This window comes from Chelonus insularis, unplaced genomic scaffold, assembly GCF_013357705.1.
Source record: "Chelonus insularis isolate UGA/USDA-ARS -01 unplaced genomic scaffold, ASM1335770v1 contig_159_pilon, whole genome shotgun sequence".
Lineage (NCBI taxonomy): Eukaryota > Metazoa > Arthropoda > Insecta > Hymenoptera > Braconidae > Chelonus > Chelonus insularis.
Window position 1 is genome coordinate 66,758 of NW_023276399.1, and position 27,627 is coordinate 94,384.

Below are 27,627 nucleotides of genomic sequence, written 5' to 3' on the forward strand. Positions count from 1 at the left end.
TTAACAATGGGCTGTGAGAAAAAAAGTTTTCAAGAAAATACTATTTTTACGGGAGATCTATTTTTCAGTGAATTACCGTTAATAACGTAAATAAAACTTTTTTAGCTGACAGCCTGCAAACTGCTTTAAAATTAGTTACAACATGAAAGATATAATTTAATAGCAGTATAATTACATTGTTAACTTCATTTATGTTAATAAAAAAAAATACGATAATATTGAAAAATACATACTGGAAACAAAAAATAATTTTTTTAAATAAACAATTAATACAATTACAATACAATTTCAATAAATTAAAAGAATAATACATGTTCTCAATAGCAATTTTTTCCAACGAAGAACACTCATTTAATTCAGAAAAAAACAATTTTTTCATAGAAATGATTTATTTATAAATTTTGGTTGAATTGAATACATTTTAGAATTATTTATTGATATGAATTTTTATGAGATATCAAGAAAGAATTTTCCTTTATCTGATTACCATTTCTTGTTCCAAGATAGTGAACTAAGCAGGGGTTTTTTCAACTGGATTTAGCTTGCAACAAAGAATCCACTGAATTATACACTGTCCTCTATACATATTATGTTTATATATATAAAAATAATATTGTTGTAGTTTTCGTGGTCAACGTCGCGCATCGCGACCATGCTGAAGTGAATTGCTTAAAGCTGGATACCGTAAACCGAATCTCCTCCACGGAAGAAACGGGTTTTCATTTCCTGAGTGTGTAATTCTTTATTCTCTGCAACATATAAGAAATATGTTAAATCTTTAAGATCTCTTTTGCTTTAATGTATTCATGTTAATTAATATATTTTGTTTCACTTTTTCGATTTCAAATCTCTTCTTCGTTACAAAGCTTTTAGATAAGAAAATAAAAATAAACGCAACCAATTATCTCTTCAAATGATTCTGAAGTAATTAGTTGTTGGATTATTGCGGAAACCGTTAGAAATTAGTTCAGCAATAAATTTAATGGGATATTTCAATCACTAGGCACTCCTCTCTAATTTGGAGCGTTTAAAAATATTTTTAACAATACCGTAAAACTTCTTCTGATTATTTTTTATTTAATTAAAAATAATTAAGCTTCAGACTAACTTCAGTAGATTTTCTTCTTTTTTATTCTAACGGCTTAACTTTGTCGAGAAATCTTACGAATTTATCTATGAAAATAAAGAAAAAAATGAGTGTTTTAAAACTCACTAAGCTTCAGATGACTGAAAAGTAATTTTTTATCTTTTTTAAATTTATTATTATTTAAAGTAAAAAGTTTTGAAATCAAAAAAAATAGCTAAAATGTTTGAATTTTCAGAAATGAATTTTTTTATATTACTTCGGTTATTTGGTATTTAAAAGTGAAGCTTTACTTCAATTTCAAAGCTAAAAATTTTTTACTACAACATAGAAAGCAATCGCCAGAAGATAATTTAAGTTGAAAAAAACATAAAAATTTTATTAGGAAATTTTATCCAAATGTTTTTAATAGATTTTTCCAACAATAAATTTGTGTATAAAAATTTATACTGCACCGATTGGTAATTTTTGGTTTTAAATCTAAATAGATAATTCGAATCAGTTTTTATCACTAATAAATGCCGATTAAACATCAAATTTAGGATAAGAAAAAAGCAATGTTCGTAATTGCTTCTGAAAAAATGGTTTATCTGTTATTTGTATTGATTTATAATATTTGTATACTAGAATTGAGATCAAGTTTCAATCTGAAAGATTTACATACATCAAAATTAATTTAAAAAAAAAAAAATTTTCAAAGTCCTGATCAAAATCATATTTAGGTTAAATTAAATCCGATATCCTTATTCCATTGTTGCCAATTTCCCAAAAAAATATGACAAAAATTTAAATCATAGATTTGGAAGTATTTCGTTAATGTTCTAGTTCCGCTTGTCACGTAAGATGGTCTTGGCTCGTTAGACTCCCTCGCCATGCTTGATGTTGTCATTGGATGTCTTTTTTGAACAATGGCCTAGTCATGGCGGAGAATCTGCAAACAATGTGCTTTTGCGTCATTAAAATTTAACCAGGTCATACGCGCGATTCTCATTAGAAAATTCAATGATATTGAATAGTGTTTATAGATATTAATATCATAGCAACACAATGTGCATACTCATACAGATATTTCCAATATGCTGTGGGAACAGAAGTCTAGTAAGATTGACCTTTCTTATCACTTACAAACACTGTGGCATTTGGAGTCAAGATATATCTATTTTTTCTGAACATACCAGATGACACTTCATTTATTTAATCAAGTTATTGCTTTTTTGTTAATTTCTATGATACGAGTTAACTCATTTATTCATTCAAAACATTCAGTTACAGATTTAAAATTTAGAAAATATTTTCATCACTTGTTTTTAGATTTATTTCACATAGAAAATTATTTTTAACCCATTTTTTTCAAAATGTATTTTTGAGTTTCAGTTCAGTTATGGAACACAGGCAACAGAAATATAAATCGAAAGCTCTAACAATAAAATATTATTTAGCTTCTATCTTTTACCATCAACAACAATAAACTTTTCTTTTTAATTTAATTAGCAGACCAACTTTGTCACTGATCATTCAGTCAATCAATCATTAAATTAAATATTACTAATAATCCTACCATAGTTTATTTTAAATTTTTAAACCTAAAAATAAAAAACATTCCAATAGTTAATTAATTTTTGATTTATTTTAGAATGAAGCTTTTATATTTATAATTAATAAGAAAAATATGATAATGATTGGTACTCGAGTAGTAAAACACATAAAATATTAATCTACGTTCATTAAACGTAATAAACCGAGGTTTAAAGCTGCAATTCTGTGAGGTAATAACGATCGCATGTACTTCTTTCAAGCGCACCCTTTAAAACTCTTTAGTTCTGAGTATATTTTCCCCGGGACATAGATGCTGAGGGTGCACTAGTCTATCTCACATCAAGTGAAGATACAACTTCAATGTTGATTCCCTCTTCATATCCACAATGCAAATACAGGAAATTGCTTTTATTTTTATCGATTATTTGTAGCCTACAGATAGCTTTTTTTTATTTTCCACTTGATTCATTTAAACTTTTGATTTATTACGTTTTTTAGTGAAAAGTTTGACTATTTATACAAAAAATAAGACTATATCTTGGATGTATTCTAATGAGTGGACTTGATAATTTGTAGAAATAGTTTGAGAAAAGAGTAGTCGTAGGCACGGTTTGTGTGTTTTACCACACGTGAACATAAGAGGCCAGTACGATGCTCCAAATACCGAGTGTATTTTTGCCAGTGACTTAAATTCATTTGCTTCCAACTGAGATATAAACTTTTGTCAAAATAGAAACTTTACTTTCGATTTGTGTTGGACTTTAATTAAACTTACTTTTCACTTTAGAGTTTTTTACTTTTATTTTTAATGTTATTATGACAATGGTTTTGTCGTAGATGAAATAAGAGGTTTATGTTTAATACTCTGGTAAATTTCATGAACGATATGACAACTCAGCGAGATTATATAAAAGAAAGCATGAGACAATTTAATGTGGATGTGAAATTGGAATAAAGGTATATAATAGTTTTGCTGAGTATGAGTTCATTGTAATGACTTGTCCTGTTCATTTAAACTTAAGATTTGTGTTTAATACCATTTTTTTCAATTAATAATACAATTTATTGTTTTAAAATTTCCATTGGAGACATTTCATATGTTGACGAGGAGAGAAAAATGAAAAAAAAATGAAGAATGAAAAAGTAATTATGTAGAAAAAATTCATCAAATATAACTGAGCAATGAAAGACCGAATGCTAAATTTTTATTTCAAAATATAACAATAAAGATATTTTCATTTGAATTGACTGATACAAATTTTATTATATTTAACGTTAATATTCGAAATGCAGCAACCTATAATGAATCATTGACTCGTTCTCGAAAATTCATCTCCCAAACATATTTAGTTACGTTGGAAAATTTATTCGGTAAAAAATATCCAATCAATATGTGTAATTAAATGTTGTAGTAAAACCCTGGATCTTGTACATAAATTCACCTAGCGTATAATATTTCCATATCGCTAGAGATTTACTCTTATATACTATTTATCAAGCCCATATCAAAACTTGTATCACAGCAGAACCATTAAGTTGCTGGAAAATTTATCTTTTCCCGTATAATATATCTTAAAATTGACTTTTAAAGATTGGAAATATTTTCAATGGCAAAGTAGTCCGTGGATGACGGATAATAAGAAGAGTACATAGATATAATACGGCTATAGAAATTGTCCAGATTTTATAGTTAGATCAGAAGAAGAGAGATATTTAGCAGAGCAAAACGAGTGTCACGTACACAATCTTGCGTTCATGGTTCCGTTATTCGATTATTTATCCACGAACGTGTAGACGCCGGCGTTGCACGCGTGAATAAATAGTATTTTCATCATGTAAATATAGCGATGCACGTGCAGCAGAAGAACGACTGGACACGTCTTACAGTCTATCTTTAAACGTTTGAAATTAAAATGTTCAACTGTTGAGCCACAAAACCGCGTGCTCTAGCAGACTAGAAAATCCGTTGCGATTTCCGCACGTCAGCGGAACCCATTATACAGCGATCCGGAAAAAAAATTGAAGAAATTTTTTCAAGCACCAACCTACGTTCATGTGATAAAACCTGCTTGTCATCATCTTGCAATATTAAAGAAATTTCTTTCCCGTTAAGATGAAAGATGTTGACGAACTGTAATACCATGAATTTCTCCTAGATATGCAAAATCTGATATTTTTTTAGAGACTTATGAGTTCGTTGACTTGCCAGAATATTATTCATATGACACATATATGAATAAAATCAATAACTTTTTAATTCATCTAGTAATAACCTCAAATTACTTTACTTAATAGACTTCTTGTGAGAAGTAGGCTTCTCGAATAAACACTTGATGTTCATAAATATTAAAATTGCTACTTTGCAGAATGGTTTTAGATTAATTGGAGTTTTTAGAAATTTTTTACCTGAAGTAACTGGAAATGACAGAAAAATAGGTCGATAAATTTTCTATGAAAATTTTACTGGGAAGATAAAAAAAATTTAGTCTGATTTTATACAGTCCATTAGAGATTCTATGGAGGATTTTCAATATTTAATACCGATTAATGGTCATTATTTATTTATTTCTACAAAACGGCATGAATTATATCACAAAATTTTGCTTTATTCACAAAATATTCAAATGAACAACAAAAAACAATAATCTATTCATCTCTTAATATCTCAAATATTTAGCAGTAATGAGAAGCTTCATAATAAAATATTCATTCATATAAAATACATCTTTCGAGTGTTTCAAATAAGTTATAGCTGTTTTTGATGAAGAAAAAAAATAAATGAGCCTTTTTAAGCCCTAGAAAAAAAATGAAATGACTGAAAATTACTGGATGTAATGAAGAATCCTACACTGATAGAGTTGATGTATTTGGTAAAAAATGTGTGATACAAATGATCACTCCAAAACATAAACTAAACGAGTAGTTGAAAAACATAAATTTCAATTAGGTTACATGAATGTAGATAGAAGAATTCTGTTGGGTTAGAAAAGAAGCAGCCTGTGTAATAATTTACGTGAAGTATACCAAGTAAATAAATGCGTAGATGTTCTTTCTGATAATTCACGAGCATTTACAATCTAGCTTCGAAACGGTTATAGCTGGATCTTGAGCTAATATTGGAAAGATTCAGTCACGAGCTAATCTCTTTAAAGTGGATTTATAAGAGTAACTCTGTCTCTGACTGAAATATACATCAACAGACATATAGGTAGGCTTTATGAGATGGGATTTGCACATGACAACGTGACCTCAGCATGGCTTTCAAGGTAGATCAGAGTATGTGAGGACGAGTTGCGTCGTCACGCAGTTCATCCAAGGTCGGGTGATGAACCGAGATGGTGACAGGTCTTTTTCTTTTCAAGTTCAAAGTCTTGTTAGATCAAAGTTTCTCTGCGATGTAAAGTAGGAAAAGAAAATTTTCCGGTTGATTAGAGCTTTCACAAAATCTAAAAATTAAAGGGAAATCGATCATTTATTCGGTAAATTTAACTCTGTAATTAATTTTGAATGCTAAAAATAACAGATAATGAAGTCATTTAATTTTTTTCCCTTCAAAAGACGGTTAATATAACTAGACTAATCATATTTAAATTGAATTAAAATGTATCCGAGACTAATATTCTCATTTAATGAACAGGTTGTTTGATTGAGTTTATTTTGATTCGATTAATGCTGACTTAACTGAACATTTTTTAATGTAATATCAACAAATGATTTGAACTTTGTTTTTAAACAAAAAAAAAATATTTTTGTAAAAAGTTGTTTATAAAAAAAACAATTTATTTAAAAACATATCAATATTAATATAAAATACAGACAATTTGTACAGTTGTTTCAGGATGATTGATACAGTTTTGAATGCATAACATAACATAATGCAGTAATGTCTTGCAGCTTTAGTAATATGAATAAAGTAATGAATTATGTATTAAGCGCGGGTGGTAGTGCAATAAATAAAACTTTTTAATGCATTTGATGAGTAACAGTTGTACCACACTATATAATAAACCCGCGTCTCTCGCTATGACTCAACCTATTCTTTGTTGCAGGTTCGAAGCACTTGTGATCAATCGATGGCGAGACTCCTTCTGCAGAGGATCTTCAAGTCAGCTATACCTAACTGCTGAGGGTCTTCGTAGCGTCACGAGTGACCTGGATCGTATGAAATGTTGAAACTGCAATTGTCTGAGTGAAAGTGTCGTGACCCGGCACAGCCTATGGCTCACCTCTTCCTCTTTTGTTTCTTTTCTTGAGAAGTGCATGCTGATCGTAAATAAAGATCTCACCCATAGCAAGCTATTACTCTCATAAATTGTAAAACAACAATTGGAATAACTTAAGTCGCAATGATTGGAAGGAAAAAATTAGATCATCTTCATTGCACTTTATATTATACCTGCTTCAATGTTGGATAGTCAAATTTAGTATGAAGTATGACTGACTATTTGGATCCGCATTTCGTCCGAGCACTCTGCCGTGATCCGGACAGAAGGACATTACAGGTAAGCCACACTAATTCACCTCAAATCGATTCCCAAACTATAAACTATACTTTAATGTCAGATTATGCACAATATCGAGGTGGGTTTAATGGTCTATATATTTTCAAATAAAGATTGAATTTATCTATAAGACGTGGAAGAAATGTAATAGTGAGTATTATGAAATAAAATTATTGTCATGTAGGATAAAAATAGTTTTTAAAAACTGTTTTCTAGTAAAAAGTATAATTAAACTTCTCATTCATTAATAACAGGATTTAATTGCTGTGTGTCATCATAAATTATATGAATTTTATATTTTACTTGACATTATTCTAGATTTTTTAACATTTTATTTTCATCCATGCAATGAATAATTATAAATGACCAAGATGACTATGCTATGATATAATGCATTTTTTTTTTTTTTACTGATTTCAAGATTTTAATCAGTTTACTCACGATTTACTGAAATTCTCAATTAGTTTATTCAGACAAATTTATCAATAGAAATAAATCAATTGTTTTCTCTAATTTAGGAATTTTTTTTTTAAAGTAATCCCACATTTATTTGGGCAATGTTCCAAGAACTAATTGGTTATTATGTCTATGACTTAATATTGTGCAAAATATTGACAAAGTTTTGGTTGTTACCAAGCCAACAATTTTTCAAACATAAAACTACTTATTCTTTACCCTATTCGATTGTTCTGGGCCATGGTTTGTTGATCACTCACCCTTAATTCCCAGACTAATTAGCACGTTCTTCATAGATACAGTATCGATGAAGCCTATCATGAAAGCCAACAAAATATCGATTGGTAAAACCCCTTATTGCAGCATTTACTTTATGGCTTTTTAATTTTACCAATGTCTAGAGAGTGATAATGATGAGATAAAATAAAGTAATAACTAAAGTCTTTTATATTTTATAATTATACCCACATAGGAATATACATTTAAACATCTTTTTTATCTTACAAATACAAAAGCAGATAATTCCATTTCTATATTTCGAATAATCTGAGTCTGCATGATGAATAGAAAGGCAAAGTCTAGCTGTGAATCATCAACAAGCTTTATTACGTAATGCGATTATTTTTAAAGTTTCGGATTAAGGAAGTGTATTATAAAAGTTGAATAATTTTTTAAATATTAATCCAAACTTGTTCAGCAGAGTTATTTATTCGAAAATCTTTTTCAAAGTTGGAAACAGTACAAAAATGGAAAACTTCAGGCATTATAACTGTGTAAAATGAAATAATTTAATCTAATTCAATTAGTTCAAAAAAAGATAAATTTGATAAAAGTTCAGTTATATATTCTGTAAAAATATAAACTATTTATTCAATTAGCAGTTGAAATAAATTTAATTAGTAACGTGATACTTCTTGTAGTTGTTGTAATATACAGTTGGTAGATATTTGTTTGGAAAACTTTTCAATGAGTTTCAAGAATGTTATAGCCAATATTTGTTGTATTCACTTCTAAATGCATGTACACCTGACTTTGATAATATTCTCGGTGAGGAAACCTGCTTTTGCCTTCGCACGGAATGTCTGTTATTCCAGCGACGAAGATGACCAAGAAGAGGATATACGTAACGGTACCAATACTTGCTGTACATTAGTGTGAACTTACGTTCACGTTAGATTAATTTGCAGACAAATATGTTGCCAATCAAAAGTTCTTTATGAAGTTGATAAAAATTACCAAGCATAAATAATTTCTAAATGAGATTCCAGCAGTCATTATCAGAGTATGGTAATGAACAAATGAAAATCGGATGACCTTCGTATTAGTCAAGGTCCATGAGTGGTAAATATATGCTATACTACATATACATGATGTGTAACTGCATTATTTCAACGTGAGTTGTCTGCACTTGAGATACGATCTCCAACTTCAAGGTCGCCCAGTACTTACTTCGTTCTACATTTTGTGGTACCGTGAAAAATAAATTGAAATAACAAAATAAAATTCGAACAAACTCGAAAGAGTATGGACACTCTGACGCCACGTAAGTTATGGGAGAGTCAAAAGGTATAAAAACAAGGTAGACTGTTTGGCGCCACTTTTTCTGACTTATTTTCTAAGTATACTCTTTGACATTTTTATATTACGATGGTTTGTACGCAAGACGATTGAATATACCTCAGGGTATTGACTTGTTTCTTCCACCAGTGCATTAAAGTAGAGTGACTTTTATTACCTGATAAGAGAATACCGGTGGCTCTTGATATGCAAGTTGTTGGTTGCAATCACAAGGAAATAAAAAAAAATGTAACTACAGATGCTGTTGATTTTTTTTAGTGCTTTTAATAAAAAGTGAAACATGATTAGAGAATGTAATTATATACTATCATAAAATTATACTGTGAGATAATGCATAAACATGAAGATAATATTGTATTCCATTAACAACGATCAGAAGATGTTAAATCGTGAGGAATTATATGTATGATAAAATTGATACGGTCATTTCTAGTATTCCATTTCCTCCCAAGTTTCAAATTTATCTTTACATCCTACTATAAAATGTTATGTTCAGTTTACTTGTTTTATTCAATTGCAGTAGAAAATTTAAGTTTTCCATGAATCTGATAAAAAATATCTATAGAGTTGGAGTACTTGCTAACAAATTCAACTACTTGATAAGGCTTGTTGTTATTTTCAATGAAATCCAACTCAATAAGTGATTCAAGAAGTTCTTCAATTAAGATAAAAAATCGAGTTGTTGATAAATAATCAATTTTTTTAAATGAACTACATATATTTTAATTAATGTATTAGATCCCAGATAGTAAATATCACATGAGTATGCAAATGTGGCAAATTTTGATAAGCCTGGGATAAAATCTAAATCACTTATGTTCTTAGTAGTTGGATCAATTTGTTTTAATAATAAATGATAAAAAGGATGAGTCTGGTAGTAGACCATGAATATAAATATGGTGATTTTCGATTAATATTGGTGATAAAACGTCTGGAATACTAAGCCAAATGGAAAAAATGTAAGAAAACTGTAGCATCACAAGTTACCTGTATTGATAGATAACCAATCATGCTTAATCATAATTATTAATTACTGGAATTTTAATCGTTAATGAATATAACTAATAATCTAAGAAAACAACGACACTCATGTTTAAATTAACTTGTCATAATTAAATTATAGATATTTGATTAGAACTTATGAATCGAACATTTTTAAATAAGTTAGATATGATAATATCAATAAGACATCAAAAACAAGGTATCAATATTGTCATTAAAAATCATTTCAAGTCTTTCATACTCTTTTAAGGTGAAATTAATCTTTACAAGCGCCTTTAAAGTATTCGATCCGCTTGATTTATCCAGTCGCGACAAAATATGCAAAGTGTTCTATGAGGGTAACTGTGTATAGTTCAACGAACAAGTCTTGAGCCTTTCGATCGGTACCGAATGCCACGCGAGGTCGCATGTTTCATGACGCTTGCATGTAACAAACTAAGATATATTGAACTATTTTATGTATTTAATATTTATAAGTCATACTTTTCTTTCAGGATCTTCAAATAATTTATTACGGTTTGCTGGGACTTGAAGCGTTAAGACCATGCAGAGATTCGATTCTACGTGGACTCTGTAAAGTTGTGAGATATGAACGACATTACGCTAATCATGTTCTCTACTAGTGAGTATAGTAAACATAACTGTTATCAGAAGTTATTATTATTATGAGTTAAATGTCCAATTTGAATCTACTCTGTTCGCTCGTATCTTTTGTCAGTGCAAATACTAAGTATGGTGTTTGTCATATATAATTAATTAATCTACCACCCATGAATCACGCTTGCTGATACATAAATTGAATTTGTAATAGATATTATTAGACATCAATATGTTGTATTGAATTCCTTTGAACTAGTATTTATTATGCATTGATATTTATTGAATTATATATTATAAAGTGATTAGACAAAAAGAAAAATTGCTTTGTTTTGATCATAATCATTTGTCAACAAAATAGAATGATAATTAAATATTATTCATCATTAATAATCATTAACAATATTATTGAGAACAATAAGTTGCTTACACTGATTGTATTTTATATTACTCAATAATTAGTTTATTATTTCAATTATTTTAGTCATAATTAAAGAAAAAATGCAAATTTAATTACATCATACTGATTGATTCATACTGAATTATCTTGGAGATATAATTATTTGTAATTTTTATTGCATCTTGTTTTAAAGTAAATTTTTAAATTAAGACAGTTATCGCCATCTGGTGGATAACAGACATATTCATCTATATTACCAACTAAAGTTAACTACAATGTCGATTGTCTATTGTCGGTAAAGCAGATTTGCATATGATCTTCATTAACTGTTTGATGAGTTCATGAAAAATCCGGTAGACGGCGCAGTTGATTTGCGTCATCGCCAAATTTTACCGCGTCTTGTGAGTTTTATTTACTGCGTAAATAGTGTTCAGTTATCCGTTAAAGACATAAAATTTCTTAGTAATTTTATATGTCATGTGTGTTTGTGTTTACTAATTATTATGTGACTTGCAGTACTGGAGAATTGGCAACCTGTTGGTATATCCTGTTATCTGGCTCGGTATTCATCGATGGATCGATGTTTCTGCCTCGTTCAAGGTGAGTTCTGTTAGTTATTTTTCTTTCCCATGAAAATTTATGTTCACTAAATATACATAGTCATGGATATTTATAATAACGTAAGAAATAAACTACGTTAATTATATTTCGTTTATGTTGGAAATAACTAATTGGAGGATTATGAAATGATCAGTTATGTATGAGAATTATAGAGGTTTCAATTGTTACACATGAAACATATTGTGCTCCAAAGCTGCATCAGAGTTCAGAAAAGGGTAGCAATTGGAAACTCTGTTACATTTATGTCATTTCCATTCCCCTAGTACTACGGAAATCCTTATTAATTCTATAACCTCGAGATAGCATACGTGACATGCTTTAAATTTATAGATATTAGGATAAAAATAACATCACTTGATACTTCTATGTCACAAGAAATATTTGTGCTACATATCAATTCTAACAAATATGATTATACATCAGCTTCTAGTGGTTAATTTACAGGAAATGACTTTTAATAAAGGACTAAAGTCCAACTTAGTAAGCCAATAGTTGGAATTGCTTATTCTTATGATTAACAATTTTATCAACCAGTCATTATTGATGTATTAATCATCATCATTTAGTTGATTTATTTAATGTAAACAATAATTTACTTTCTTTCATTTGTTTTGTTGAATAAGAGAAGACATTTATCATTTTTAAAAATTGATTAAGTTGGTATTTAAAAAAGCTGGATGGAAATTTGATAAAATTCCTGACCTTTCATCAAATCAAACCTGAGGTTATAAACCTAATGTTGTCTTGATCGACACATGACTTGGATCTTTCAAAATATTTATCAAAAGCACGAAAGGTATGAATGTCATCAGATTTTTGTCATGAAAATTGTATGTTGTGGCTGTCAATGTGGTGACAAGTGAGTTGACTACCTGTGAGTTCTATGAGAAAATCTATGATATTGAGCTTGGTTGATGGCAGTAGGGGGCGTCGTTTTGTATGCTAGAGGCAATGTGGCGAAAGGTAACTTTATATATGAAGTAAGGAGTAATAGGTCCAGATGGAGAATGAAAATGGGATGGTGAGCATAGTAGAGAGAAATATAGGCACATAAGTGGGATAGAATTCTCTCAAGTATGAGTGAGATAGATGGAGAGATGGAGTTTCTCGAATTCTTTTCAAGTTAAACAGGATAGGAGTGGAAGTATCGCGAGCGGAATGAGAGAGAAGACAGCGGCGCCGCCACGTTTGTTTGTCAACCACAACATCAGTAGTACATGAGCCGGTTTATGAGACGTAAGTCTTTCTCTTTTGCACGAAAAACTTTGAAACAATTGTCTACTTTACGAAACGTTGCATTTAATATATCGCGCGCTCATTCGTCGGGAGTAAAACGCCGACGCATTTCACACGGTGAGTCGAAGCGTGTCGTGGAATTGAGCGTGAGAAAGAGGAAGTCAAAGAGAAAAGAGGGGGAGAGTATTAAAAAGATTCGAGAGAAGAAGAAGAATAGGAAGGAAAAAGAAGAAAAAATACGTCCGGGTGTTCCACACACACGTCATAAGGTGAAGGGCCCGATTATTGATATCCTCAGTGTACACCTCAAATATCCTTAATTTAAAAGTCTTAATTTATTGATGTATTCAAATTGTTCGGACGTGTTTTTAATTTAAACATTTTTATAATGTCAAGTTGGAGTGGAAGTTTTCTCAGAATTAAATTGCATCAATTCTATTTTCTTCATTGACTTTTTTAAAGATAACTTTTTATTGATATTCAGTTAATATTATCTTATATTTGAATTATAAAATTTCTAGCAAAATCAATGCTTGAGTCTAAAATATCACTATTTTATTATTATCAAGTATTTAATATTAAAGTCGATTCAGGCATCAGTTATATTAGAACAGTAGAGTACTGTTTTGATGTAAAAAAGATTAAATATGTAGGAAATGAATAAATAAAATACATCGCTAATTTATGAGATAAAGTTTGTCATAAAGAATATTTTTTTTCCGCTTATCAAAAATTAAGTATCTTCTCTTCAACTAGTGTATCCAGTGGACCACTATTTAGACCATTAAAATGAAAAACTTGCTCCAAACAAGTACAAAAAAATTTTTATATAATTTTTAAATTAATTTGGCAAGTAATGAAAATTTTTTTCATGCATAATTATCAAAAAGAAACTCGCTAGAATATTTAAATAAATATCCAATGTGTCTATTAGAGGATTAAAGAAAAAATCGAAAGTAAAAAGATTTTTCTCGTTGGAAGGATGAGCTATAGTTCATGACTGAGACAGTATTGATAACAGAGACTTTCTGGCACCTTACACAATACGAATAAAGCATAAAATGCAATCTTGCATGACTTGATCAGTCAATTTCGTGTCCTGTGAGTCGTAACGAATCAACAGAACATCAAAAGACTGCCGGTTGACTCTGTCCTCTCTCTTACTCTCTATACTCTCATCCGTGTCCTCATACTTTTCGCGAAGAAGACCCTCTCTGGAACTCGTTCTGGCTAAGTTGGTTGAGTTGCGAGTGTGCATACCGAAAGATTGCGACCAGTGACCCGTGAATAAAATGCGCTGAACGATAAAGAGAATACATAAGTACAAGAAAGATAGAGGCAAGGGAGCGACGCCCAGCAAACGCTCCGAAGGATCGCCGCTGCATTCCGCGGCTGCTCCTGCACGAGCTTGTTGAGTTCGTACGCGCATCGTGGTGGCAATCAGTGGGAGAAGAGAAGGGACATCGTCATCAACTCTCTGAACTGTTCAAGCCACTTCAAACGCTCTCTTATACTCTCTTGCACGTTCTGCAGGTACACGCGATTATCAGAGACACCCTAGTCTCGCTCCACGAGTCTTACGTTCTCTTTAACCGCTCGCTTTCACCAAGAATTGTGCTGATCAACTTCTATATTTAATTCTTAAATCGATTTCAATCATCGATTTCTAATATTCCAATTAAAAACTTGCTAAATCATTTTTATTTTATTGAAAAAAGTGTGTGTGTGTGTTTTGAAGAATTTTTGTTATACTTTATAAAGTTGATTCACAACAACTTGAACAGAAGTTGAAATCGGTCGATCGGTTTTTTATATTGAATTCATAACACATATCGTCATATACGATACCGTGAATAGTGACAATTGAAAGAGTTTTTAAAATGTTTGACCAGTGAATTGATTGTGAAGTAAAGTGTGAGTGTGTATTTTTATCAAATTGCGATCGAGATCGGACATTGAGGACAGTAAAAAGAGGGTGGAAAAAACCATCAAACTGGATGCGACCGACGGCGCCCCGCCTCTTCCACCCCCGCCTGACATTACTGTCACTCAGGATGACCGGTGAGCTTTTTTATTATTTCATACCTTTTTTCTTTCATTTTTTTTTCCAACTTTGTATTTTTAACTTAACCACATCGCTCTCCGATTAAGTGAAATTTTATTTTTAAAATTTATACTTGAACTTTTGAAAAAATCGATCCCATGGCTTTATCATAAAATATCTTGGAAATTTCACGAGTAAAAATAATCACTGCAAGAGCTAACATTTTGTATAAATAACACAATACTTTGATAATTAGAAAGATTTCAGAATATCAGTAGATATTTAAACAATACCATTGTTAGCTTTTGTTCATGACTGTTGTGACTATTGATAGAATCATTATCTGATTTAATTCCAACAATGATTTATTATTAAGTATTCTGTCTTCTAAGTGCTGTTTTTTCATTCAATTTTTGTCTTACAATGTGAATAAATTCTCCAGCGTTTTTCCTGTTATGTGCATTTTAATAATATTAATTATAAACCGTATAACAGAATTCACGTAAGCATATGACGTAAATATATACGCACGTCTATGTTATTAACACGCTTCAATAGTTTTAACTTAATATTTATGTATCGCATGTAAGTTCGGTTGATCAAGTGATGCTGAATTCCGCGAAATAATTTACTAAAATCACGCAAGCATAACATTAAATAAATAATTATTGTAAATTCATAAAAGTCACGCAGATATATATAAAGAAGATGAAAGATTAGATCCCGGTTTCCATTACTTTTATGTTAACAATTTAAAATCCTGCAAATAACCAAGTCTTACCGGTTTTCCTATTATTTCAAAGATAATAAGCCAACCAGTCTGCGATCGACGTTTTTTTCTTTTTTAAATTAATCTCACCACGACCCAGTAATGAAATTCTTGCGGTGTTGATGTAAAACACGACTGAAGAATTCATGTTGTGCTCATTATTATTATTATTTCGAACTAAAAGTACCTACAGTGAAATTAAAAACCACGTAATTGAACTACCTGTTTGCCTATTGAGTTTTGAATATATAAAGTTTATGCATCAGGTTCGTTCGGATACAATGTTTGAAAAATGTTAACGTAGTTTATCGTAACTGTTTTGACGGGCAATTTAGCTTCGTCAGTACATAAACAGTTGAGAATGTTTGCTAAACATATATTGCAAACTTCCATTCTAAGCATTACATTGACGTTTATTTATTTTTTTTTATTCGGAAATTTTTTTTTACGATCGATAAATTATTTTTCTATCATTGCAGTCGAGTCTGATCAGACTAATGATTTTTTTCTGCATATTTAAAGAATTTTTTTTTTGAATTTTTTTTTTTGTTTAAAAGAAGCCGTATGGTACAAAGGGACCAAAGCAAAGATTATTGATTTCCGATTCATGGAGTTATAACCAAAGCCGTATTATCGTAGAACGTAGTGTAGTTCACCAATTATACCGACAAGTGTGCGAGACTTACATAGAACAGTGTGTGTATGAAAGAATTTAATCAGAATGAGAATAATTATTCTAATTTTCTTTTTTTTTATTTAAAACGTATTTGGAGAGAAAATAGAATAATTAATTCAGTGACTTCTAGAAATCTCAGATTACAATTATTTAATTATTTTAAAGATGGTTGAATATAAAATTCATTGTTTTTCGAATGACATTTTTAACTTTTTAAAACAATTAATTTAGTGTAAAATATTAATTTAAAAGTCGAATTGTGATTATTAGGGCATCGAATAAATTATAATTATTTATTTGAGTATAAAATTTAAATACTATTATTTTTTGGCAACAGCATTAATTTTTAAAACATTATTATTATTTTTATTTTAAAACTTTATTCATATTTAAATTGAATAGAATAAGATTATTTCTAGAAAAGTAAAAGAAATGTAAATGAAAATAATGGTTTCACTTAACAAATTTTTTACTTTTCAAATTCATCTTTCTTTTATGATTAATGCAACTCGTCTTATCCTTTTAAATTAATTGGAACTCTCAACCTGCTGTAAAAAATATCAAGGTTCAAGGATATATTTATCTGAATGCAAATAAGTGCTAGAGATAATTTCAAAGTGGAACCAATTTGTCAGGTTGGCGCCAAGACTATAAATATAAATTCAAGCTCTCGTTCAGTTCAGACGGTGATTAATGTATGAAGTTTCGTCTCGATAAATAGATATTCTATTAATTTTTTCCTTTCGGTTGTCGTCACAAACTGCCGGCTATCTGTTGGCCTGTATGATTATATGCGCCCACGTTGTGTGATGTGCACTTCAAGGGTGTCTTGAGTTTGTACTCTATAATAATATATATTTTGCGTTCTAATACACTAATTACAAACTAGATCCTCCAGTAAAATTTTTCGCCTACAATATTCATGAATTATTCATCCAAAACTCAACCATTTCAAGTTATAATCACGTTTATACGATAACTGTCGTGCTATTTTCTACATCTATTAATTGGTTTTGTATCATCAGACCGTAGAAATGTCATCATTATTTAGGCCACATTTAATACAGTTAGTTCAATTTTATTTGTAGTTTAATTATTAAGTATCTTTATTTTATTTACTTACTTTAACGGAAACGGCAATTTAATTTTTTTATAAAAAAAATATAATTAGATCTTTAGCACATTTTAAGTAATAATTTATTCCACTTTATTGCTTTTATTAAACTGTAAAAGAAATTATTGGACAGTTATTAATATTTTTTTTAATTAAAAAAATTTTTATCGCTTTATTTTATGAACTGATTATAAATATTTTCATGTAAAATTGGTTATTTAATCGATTTTCAATGTTTCTACTTTTTTCCATACTGTGAATGAATGATTTTATTATGTGAATTGAATAATAATTATTATGTTGATTCTATATTAAATTAATTTATTCGCAAGTTAATCGACTAAGTACATAAACTCTCACACTCTCAAGGCTTTCTCTTCGCTGTCACGTGGCAAAAGAATATATAGATTTACCTTTAACAGTTAAAGTGTTGAGGTATTTGTTACTTATTTTCACACTTTTAGAAAATCTCAAGTTGATAAACTCTCGCTTCTTTTGCTTTCCTGGAATCGGACAATATCCAAAAGAAGTTAACGCTTTCACATTATAAATGAACTTGTCGTTTTCTTTTCTCATGAAATACTTTGTAAGACGTGATTAGTAATAACTAAATAGTTATTTCAATGCTCATACATTTATTATTATCATAAATAAAAAAAAAAAATTATTCCATGCCATGCTTTAGTTATCGTAAAAATGATGTAAAGAAAATTTGAATGATTTGGTGTTGAAAACAACTTGGAAAAAAAGAAAACAAATGCTGTTGAAGACTTCATTAAATTGACTATAAATTTCCTTCATTAAAATTTTCAATGAAGTTTTTTTTTCGGTCGGTCATAAATTATTCTTCAAAGATTTTTTTTGAGGTTTTAAAAAGATATGGATTTAAATCGTATGAAAATTTAACTGAATTCACTTTTTATTAATGATTCTATTTTTATTTGACAAACTTTTTTCTTTTAACTAACATCTATTTTATATTTATAGAATAATATTAATGTAGCCATTTTTTTTAAACAAAATTACTTTAATGACTTGTAATGAAACAACGGTTTAAGAGTATTAACAATAGTTTTGCAATTTTTATATTTTGTAATTTGCCAACACAAAAGTAATTTCATGTTCGAATATTTTTTTCAATTTTATCGAAAAAAATTTTTTTATCTCAATACATAAGTAAACTTCAAGGTTTCACATTATTCTCTCTACATTTTTTATAATATTTTTTTATCGATTGGATAGTAGACAAAAGACATACATTTGCAGAGAAAAATGCAACTTATCTGTATAATTCATTCTTGCAAAACTGCATTGCAGGAAAATTTTGTGCCAAAAGGAAATAATACCAACTAACCCATATTACATGGCATTGATATACTCTTAAAAGTAAATACAGAAGTCCTTGAATTTTTCTATAATTAAATCAACTGAGGCTAATTATCAAGTGCGTTTTCCATTTCTTTACCTAACACATACAGATTCATTATTTATTAATGACATTTATAATTTATTCTCCTCAGTTTTCTTACTCTAAGGAAATAAATTAATTAATTTCATCTCATTTCACTTCCACAAATGAAACAATGAAGTACTTTGAAATAAAGTTACAAAAGTTTCTGTCGACACTCATCCCAAGACTGAAACAATCGATCAAATAGTCAAGTTAGGCGAGAACACAACTGTATTATATTCGTCCTATTGTAATTCCTTTCTTTCTACTCTTCTACTTTATTCCTCCTTCTACTTCTACATCTTAGTTTCCTTCTTATGATGCAGCTTCCTCTACGAACATACAGTCAACTCAACTGAAAAGTTTAGGCTCATTCAAAGTTTCAAACGCAATTTGCTCCACGTGCAAGTGCTATGAACTTTTTATGTCCGCTGAGAAAAGAAACTTTTCTAATATTCTAGCAGTCGTTATAGCGTATGCGAAAATCCTAGATTTCAATTTATATCCAAAGTATTTTACAACTCGTTGAAAGTGAATGGAATTATTACCATGGTCAACAAGTGACACGCGATGTAGTGAAGTGTAGAAAACATTTATAAACTTGTTTGAAGGTGAATTTCAATTTTTCTCATGTCATCAAGAATCTTTAATTATCTATCATTTGATAAATTGTTTCGCTAATGTCATCACGATATAATCAACTTAATTTTTTTTATAATAAAAAAATTATTTTTCTATTGTGTAAAGAAATTTTTAAAAATTATTCTCAACATAATAAAAAACTTTATAATAAATTATTTTTTTCATCATAAATTAATAAAAATAATCATGTTATCTAATAATATAATTGAATAAACTCGTTCGTCAAATAAGCTGATAACCTACGAAACTTTATTGTAAGAAAAAACCAACAATCATTTAATTATTAATTTAATTCAATTAATAAAATTACCATTGATTTATAAAAATTATCTCCCCTCCATATAATACTTATTTATTTATCAATTAAAGCTGATGTGTCACAGATTCTAATAAAATTCGAAGGAAAAATTGTAGAAGTTTATAATGGAATAAAACAGATTGCTCGTAAAATTTTTTTACAATTAAATTTTTTATCTAACATTTATGAGCATTAAAGCCAAGTCGTAACCGATTGCGTATTTTTCTCTCCGTAACTCCGATTCACGTTCTCTTTAATAGAATAATATAATGAAAACCTTCTTTACCTTACTATATGTGACGTCACATAAAGCAAAAGTGCAACGATGCACAGTTCTACGCGCGATCGAGCGCAAAAGGATTAGAATAATCGATAGGTTGCTAGTAAATAGAGCAGCGATAAAACGAAATATTAGTAGAAGATATATTCCGTCACCTTTATCCATAATTTCTAGATAATAAATGATTATCTAAATGAAGAACAATTATTACCATTGAGTCTTTCTTATATTCTTTGTTGCATTTTTTATCTTACAAACATCTCTGATCGATGATGAACATTAGATTCAAGTGAGTTTAAGGCAGAAATTATACACTGACCCATTGACCCTTGATGTTGACCCTTGGAGTATCTCAAATAATAATAAGTCATGCGTGATGCTATGATACTGTCCTCAATCTTGAAGACACGATGAGGCTTATAACAATATATGTAACCATACTTTTACCTCTTCCTTTCTCTTCTCTTATATTGCCTCTATCGCGCGTGGCTTGCGTGTCAAGCAAGCCACTCTCACGTTTATTCTTTGTACGTGAGAATGAGAATGGCCGAGTAAATTCAACGTTTGAGGACTGATTTTCGGATGAATAAATACCATTAGTAAAATCAAGGGATTTGAATAGAGAGTAGATTGAATCTTTCTCTCTATAATGTATTTATCACAGAATTGAGGCTTCGAGGACCCTAGAGAAATCTTTCATTTTTTGCTTTCAAGATAGGGAAGAATATTCAATTAGATAATCGAACAGTTGAATGAACAATTTATTAAATTTTTGCAAATATTTCATATACTTGAGAAAGGATTTAATAATGCTCGATTAAAAAATAATTCATTCATCATTATAATTATTTGTTTTTATCAATTCAACAGCTACTTAAGTGCTTTAAGAAAGTTGTAATTTAATTATATCAACGGTTTTTATATAAGGAATTAAATTTTAATGATTAAAAATGTTTTCTGGATACCTTTTCAGTCTTAATTAAAAGATCTTGAAATTTATGCTAAGTTTGCTCGTTTAAAATAATTTCTTTTCTATGAATATTCATAAACGTAATATGACACTATTTACTAACGATTAACATATAAGTTTACTTTAAAATAACATATTAATTAATGATAGAAAAAAAAAAGGAAATCTTGATGAAAACACAAGTGATTATTAATATGTTTTGTTCATAAAACTTGTAATGAACAGCAAGGGGGAATATGAAAGCCTGATAATCTAGTCGTTCGCTGATTATATACACGATGAGGGAGAAAAATAATTTGGATGGGAATCGAGTTGAAAATCCATGCAACATAATAGCATGAGTAATATAGAGCTTTATATGAGAGCATAGTGATACGTTAGACGTAACATTGAAAATTGAACAAGAGAGAGGGAGACAATGCATTAGAGAACAGGTGAATTGAAGAATTGAAATAGAGGGAGAGAGCAACTGGTAACGGGAAACTTACTACACAGAGTGCCAGCGTGGTTATTATTATATACACTAGATGTTGATAATGAGGTTCATATCGATACCTACTTGGTACATTTCATCCCTATAGGGTGCATAATAATGAGTACACGCTTAGTTGCTCCTTGAGATGGTTCAATAGTGCGCGAAATGTTCTTTTGAGCTCGTGAAAATAATCCAGGTTTTTATGCACTAGATTTCTGAAGCTTTATCACTGCAGGTGATACTTGACAGTTTTGGATTTCATTCTTACGCTTCACTGCCTGAAGCATCAACCTATTGTTGTGCAAAGAAAGGTCGAAGCGTACTTATAATATTAAAAAAAAATAATACATAGTAATGAAGATGAATATTTTCACGGAAATATTTTATGAGCTCAACGTTCGATTTATCAAGCCTTCTACATGATTGATTGGATATTCCGGGCTCGTTGCAAATCGATAGAGATTCCATACAAGAAAGGCGAACATTCTCCTATGTCCCTGAACACGTTGGCGGAATATTATAGCATGTTCTTGCAGAGAAATATATATATGTTTAAATATATATATGAGTTGAGTTGTTGCTCCCACAGGTCGTTTAATGTTGTTGGGAAACGCCTTTTTCAGCTCCAGGCTTTTTCTTACAGTCGTTTGAAAGGAAAGTTTGTAATTACTGGAATTGAGAAAACTTGTAGTTACTATACTGGTTCATTTTATGTCGTTATAAACTCATGAATTGCATTGCAAAAAAATTTTTAACGATAAAAACAAACTATCTCTTCCGTATAAAAAAGGTTTATGCCGATTACAAATTTATTTCCATACCTATTGGTCTAGGAGATTTTTTTTTAGAGAAATCTTCTTTTACCTACACTAGATATGTTATGATATTTTCAATAGGAATTACTAAAAGTCGATAAGACAGGTATTATGATTTTAAATTGTACGGTAAAATCACTTTAATACCCGTAATGATAAATGTTTTTTGAGTCATAAACGATTGACGATAAATCATCATAAAAGATTTGATGATTATTTATTATTCAATGATTATTATTTATAATAAATATCTGGCATTTACGGATGACAGATGTTCATAGTCAGAATAGTTGTCGGTAGCAATTTAAATGAGAAATGGGTCTTCAGTCTTCATCAACCACACACGTTGAAAGTGAAGCATGACGTTTCTTTAGAAATGAATCCTCTCAAGTCTTTAGTATTATTCAGACTCCGTTTAATGTCCTCTCAATTCACGCCATACATCTTGTCTCTTATTCGTATTTACAATTAAATAGCGTCCACGATGTTGCATATTTTACACTCTCTCTCTTTATTTCATCCAACTTCTCTCATCTTTATCGTTCCAGGGCCATAGAATTTCAGAACATGTTAAGATAAAAATTTCATTAGACAACAAACGTTGCAAAACTTTCCGCAGTTATATTATTAAAGCGAAAGTGTGTGTTTCTCCTCAACTCGAATGAAACTGTCATGCTAGGTTGATTTAATTATTTATTATGTCATGTACATTTAATGAATAATAAAAGACCGGCAAAGTTGTCTCGGGAGGCGCTTAGATAAATGTAGACACAATAGATCTCTTAAAGCAGTGGTTTAGAACGAATATTAAAATAGGCAATCCTTTGGGACCGATGAATCTTTTTTAATCCCTTATGTGCTCAACGCCCCTGAATCGACCATTAAATCGTTGGAAATATTATCATCGATATTACGAGCTTAATATAACACTCGAATGGTTTTATTTTTTAGCTATTAAAATTTAATTACTATTCATAAAAATTTCATTCAATTTATTCTGTCTGAATTTAGAGGTATAACAGAGAATGAAAAATTTTATTTTTTATTTAAAAGAATTCTTGATGGTGTTATAATAAAAATAACATTGAAATTTTATATTATCTAAACTTTATAGAGTAGTTAATTTTCAGAGTATTGAAAAAATATAAAATTTTTTAGTAATATGATCCAAAAACATTATACGAAGATCTTTCTAAAGGTTATTTACTCCAATTTAAACATATTTAAGTTAAACTAATTATTAAAAAAAAAAAAAAAAAAAAAAAGTTAAATAATTAATCTTTGTGTTCTTTCAGTCACAGTTTTGCAATAAAAACAGGCTATTTTCACTGACCAGTTCTTCCGCTTCTAATCCTCAATTTGTAAAAAAAAAAATATCCTTATAGTTTTCATTGAGTTCATTAATTCCAGGTTATTTACAACTTATCACTCGTGTCCTAATGATTAACTTCACCTCTGAAATTTTCTTGACCAGATCGACAACTTGTCAATTGTAGACAAGTTTCCGGGTTCGTCGTACTTATTTAACTCTATTACGTTGACACGATTGACATTGTGTTAGAATAGTTGTAAAAATATAAGTGTCCTCATGTTGAGCCTCCTTTAATATTATCTCTATCACAGTCTATGGTTGGCATTCAGCTTTTTTTAGCTTGGTTAAATTTTTTTCACTGTCTCCCTGCTCTTGAAAGCGTCGGAGGCCAGACGCCGCGTCGAATTAATCGATCGATGCGTTAGGGTAAAGCCGAAAAAAAGCTTCGGAATATTGGTCCAAGAGAACGGCATGCGAGGTAGACACGATATAGGCTGTTGCGCACTGCTTCGGTCCTCTGTGGTCTGGCATTTCGGCTCCAGCTTGAGTGGAATATCCAGAGAAGTGTGTACTGGAGTTAAACCACGCCAGGGTCGATATCGCCGGCGGCATATCGTGTAAGACCACTATATAGAAGCACCTTTCGTACTCTGAAACCAACCTCCGTCGCCAACGTAATTAAACGATGCCTGAATATCCAGGGATGAGTTGAAACCTAACGCTTGGATATTAGTTCCTTTCGTCAGAGCATTTCCAGTTGACGAAATTACGAGCCAGGTATTAAATCAAGAGCTTATATTTAACTAGAATAGAATTTGATGAATGAAAAAAAAAAATCCTTTTTTTATTACTCCGGTCAACACGATTTTTATTCCGTGATAATTTTGTGGTAATTAGAGAGTATTTAGAATCCTGCTGTGTAAAAATGCTGTAAAAACTGAACTTTTTCTGCAATCGTAAATTATCTCCGTGACTTTTGGTCAAGGATAATAATTTTGATACAATAATGACTCTTTTTTTCGAAGTAATGGGTTTAATTTAATACTATTACACGCTAGTTGAGGTCAAATTCATCGTAAAACAGGTTTACTTCACTTCGATTTTACTTCGAAATTAAATTTCCTGTCACTGTTTTGAAGAACATTGAACAATAAACACTGTTAATGGAGTAACGGAACATATTTATCGATCTTGAAGTCGATAAATATCAATAGAAATTAACAAATAATTTTTGTATTGTTTTAAATTGTAACAATAAATACCCGAGGTGATGTGAAATTGAGTTAATTACACATGATGGAAAAAATTCTTCTCTCGTCGACCAGTTTTTTTAAAAGCTGTCTCAAGTTGCACTCATGATCTTAATAAATTTTTTATTCTCATATTCACACGTGTCGTCTTCGATAATATGCACTGACATTGCCTCCATTTCTGCACCTGCCCAACTGCTGGATGTTGGCCCATACATACGGGCTTTCTTAAGTGCAATGTACTAAATAAAAAGAGAGAGGCTGATGAGTCGCAGACACGCTCTCTTACCTTTTCCAGGGAGTCATTTACTCTTCTTCATCAGCAATTCTTTTTTAGCAGATGCTACTTTTATTGCTGATGAAAGTCTGCATACTCTAAGTCAATTATCAAGGGTCGTCAACAATTAATAAGTGTAAAATTGTACATTTGATGATTTATTTTACTTTTAATTTCTGTAGATTCATCTTTGATGTAACATCAAAGTTTTTTATTGTTGAAAGTTATAAATTATTTAAGGAGGAAAGTAAATTAATTATGAATTATGTTCATTAAATGCACGCAGTTTTATTTTATAGTCATGAAATGTGTCTCAACTGGTTGTGATTTTTCTTGACACTTTCACTTTTAATTTACGATTTCTCTCTAATATTAAACTTGTTTATAATCAATTGGAGACATCAGGATGAAGATCGATGTGAATTATGCGGAAATGTAAAATAAATATCCACTCTTAGGAATCCGGAAAAATATTGAAATACTCATTTTTATTAATTCATTAATAAAATAAATTTCTACTTTTAATAAGAAAAATATTTGCAATTTGTTGAGCTATTTTTTTCTTAATATTCTTCCACTCTCTTTTGTTAATTACTGTCATTTTATTCACCAGAGTAGCTAATTTAAGAAGCTAAAGTTTGAAGCTATAACTAATAAGAAAATTTTATCTTAAGTATTGAGGATAATAGTTATGAGAATAATAATTAAAAATTCCGACTAAAGATTATCATTGTTCTGTACAAAAAATTCATATAAAATTTAATTACCTCCCTAATAACCTAATTTTCTTTCGTTTAATTTTCTTCTTAAAAAAAAAAAAAAATAAAAGAAGTTATGTTTTTTATTCACAAAATACAGCTCAGATTGAACTAATTATCTTTAATTAACATAACAGCTATTATTGTTTAGATATCTTTTCAAATGCATCAGCAAAGTAACTTCTGTAACAAACTTTTTACCGATATTATTCAAATACTTTTATTCACTAAGATAACTTCTGAATAGTTTTCCTGGATTTTATTAGATATATTTTTGCGTCTTTGTGCTGTGAAAATTTAGGTTGAATCGATATGAAAATAATGAAATTGGGCCAAAGAGTACATTGGGTTACGTGGAAAGTACTTTAAAAGTAGAATAAAAATGTTCAATTATTTTTTTTTTTTTTCGTCAGCATGGTTAAATATATATTAACGGAATTTTTTAAGATTCGCACAATTAATAACTAATCGACACGTTTCCAACAGAGTCATTGATATACCCCTGTGGACATTAAGTGAGTTCGAATCACGTGTAAATGTATTATAGAAGTTCCAGATACGAAATTGGCGAAATAAAAGAACTTGGCGCCAACACGCCGGACGAGGAAGCGGAACCGGAAACCTTGTATAAAAATCAGCGGCGCCCGTATCGTCAAATGATAATTTGCTAGAATAAAAAATTACCCGGGCAAGAACATGATTGGCAAGTAGTGTAATTAATTTTTCAATGGTCTTTTTTGTTTAATGAGTTGAATAATGAATATATGTTTATTTATATTCAAAACAAATAAACAACTAGACAGTACTGCAATGATGTTTTTCAAGATATCCAGTTATTCAATCATAAAACAACAAATTCAAACAAATATGTTTGAATTCTTAACGTGAATATCTCGTAATGTGGCAACTATTTGAGCGTGTTACTAACGACCTCCATAATATAAACGTTAAATACTTCCGACACGTAATCTACGATACGTATATATATAGTGTCAAGGTCATTATATGTATTTATGTCGAGCTTATTATTAATAAAGCTTTATTAACTAATTTATTGCGCGAGAACAAAAAGCCTTTTTATCTGAAATAAGTGGGATTATAAAGAAATCTAATCAGCATATTTTTTGTGATCTAATACATTGAAGAAAGATTATTACATTTTTTTTTCCTTCAATATGAAAAATTATATTTTTATTTTGAAAGAAATAAATAATTAATATTCATTGATGTTGAAAGATTAAAAACATTTTTATTCTTTTAATTAACTGATATGAACTTTAAGATTATATTTGATGAAAATGAAGTTTTGTAATAAAAATATAAATTATTTATTACGTCGTGCACAAAAAGAATGATACTTTTTGACCCATTGTGTATTTTAAGTAGTCTGATTTATTTTTTAAAATTATTACTTTCTTTACAGAGTCATTGTTATCCTTTTTTTAAATCTCTTCCTGAAACCATAGGAAGAAAAAGGTTCGAGAT

The 27,627-nt window shown here is 29.7% G+C and overlaps 1 protein-coding gene across 5 annotated transcripts in view; it reads left to right on the plus strand.

The window, feature by feature from the left end:
• The window catches only part of LOC118064050 (rap guanine nucleotide exchange factor 6-like), an 82,768-nt gene that overhangs the window by 11,440 nt on the left and 43,701 nt on the right, over positions 1–27,627 (plus strand). For 4 of the 5 annotated variants that reach the window (XM_035078403.1, XM_035078409.1, XM_035078405.1 and 1 more), the window contains exons 2-4: positions 6,670–7,122; positions 10,653–10,780; positions 11,672–11,755. In XM_035078403.1, coding sequence (XP_034934294.1) covers positions 7,054–7,122; positions 10,653–10,780; positions 11,672–11,755 — 281 coding nt within the window. In that variant the 5' untranslated portion in view covers positions 6,670–7,053. Of the gene's footprint in view, positions 1–6,669; positions 7,123–10,652; positions 10,781–11,671; positions 11,756–14,254; positions 15,074–27,627 lie in introns of those variants that run through there. The other variant, XM_035078410.1, reaches the window with a different exon arrangement.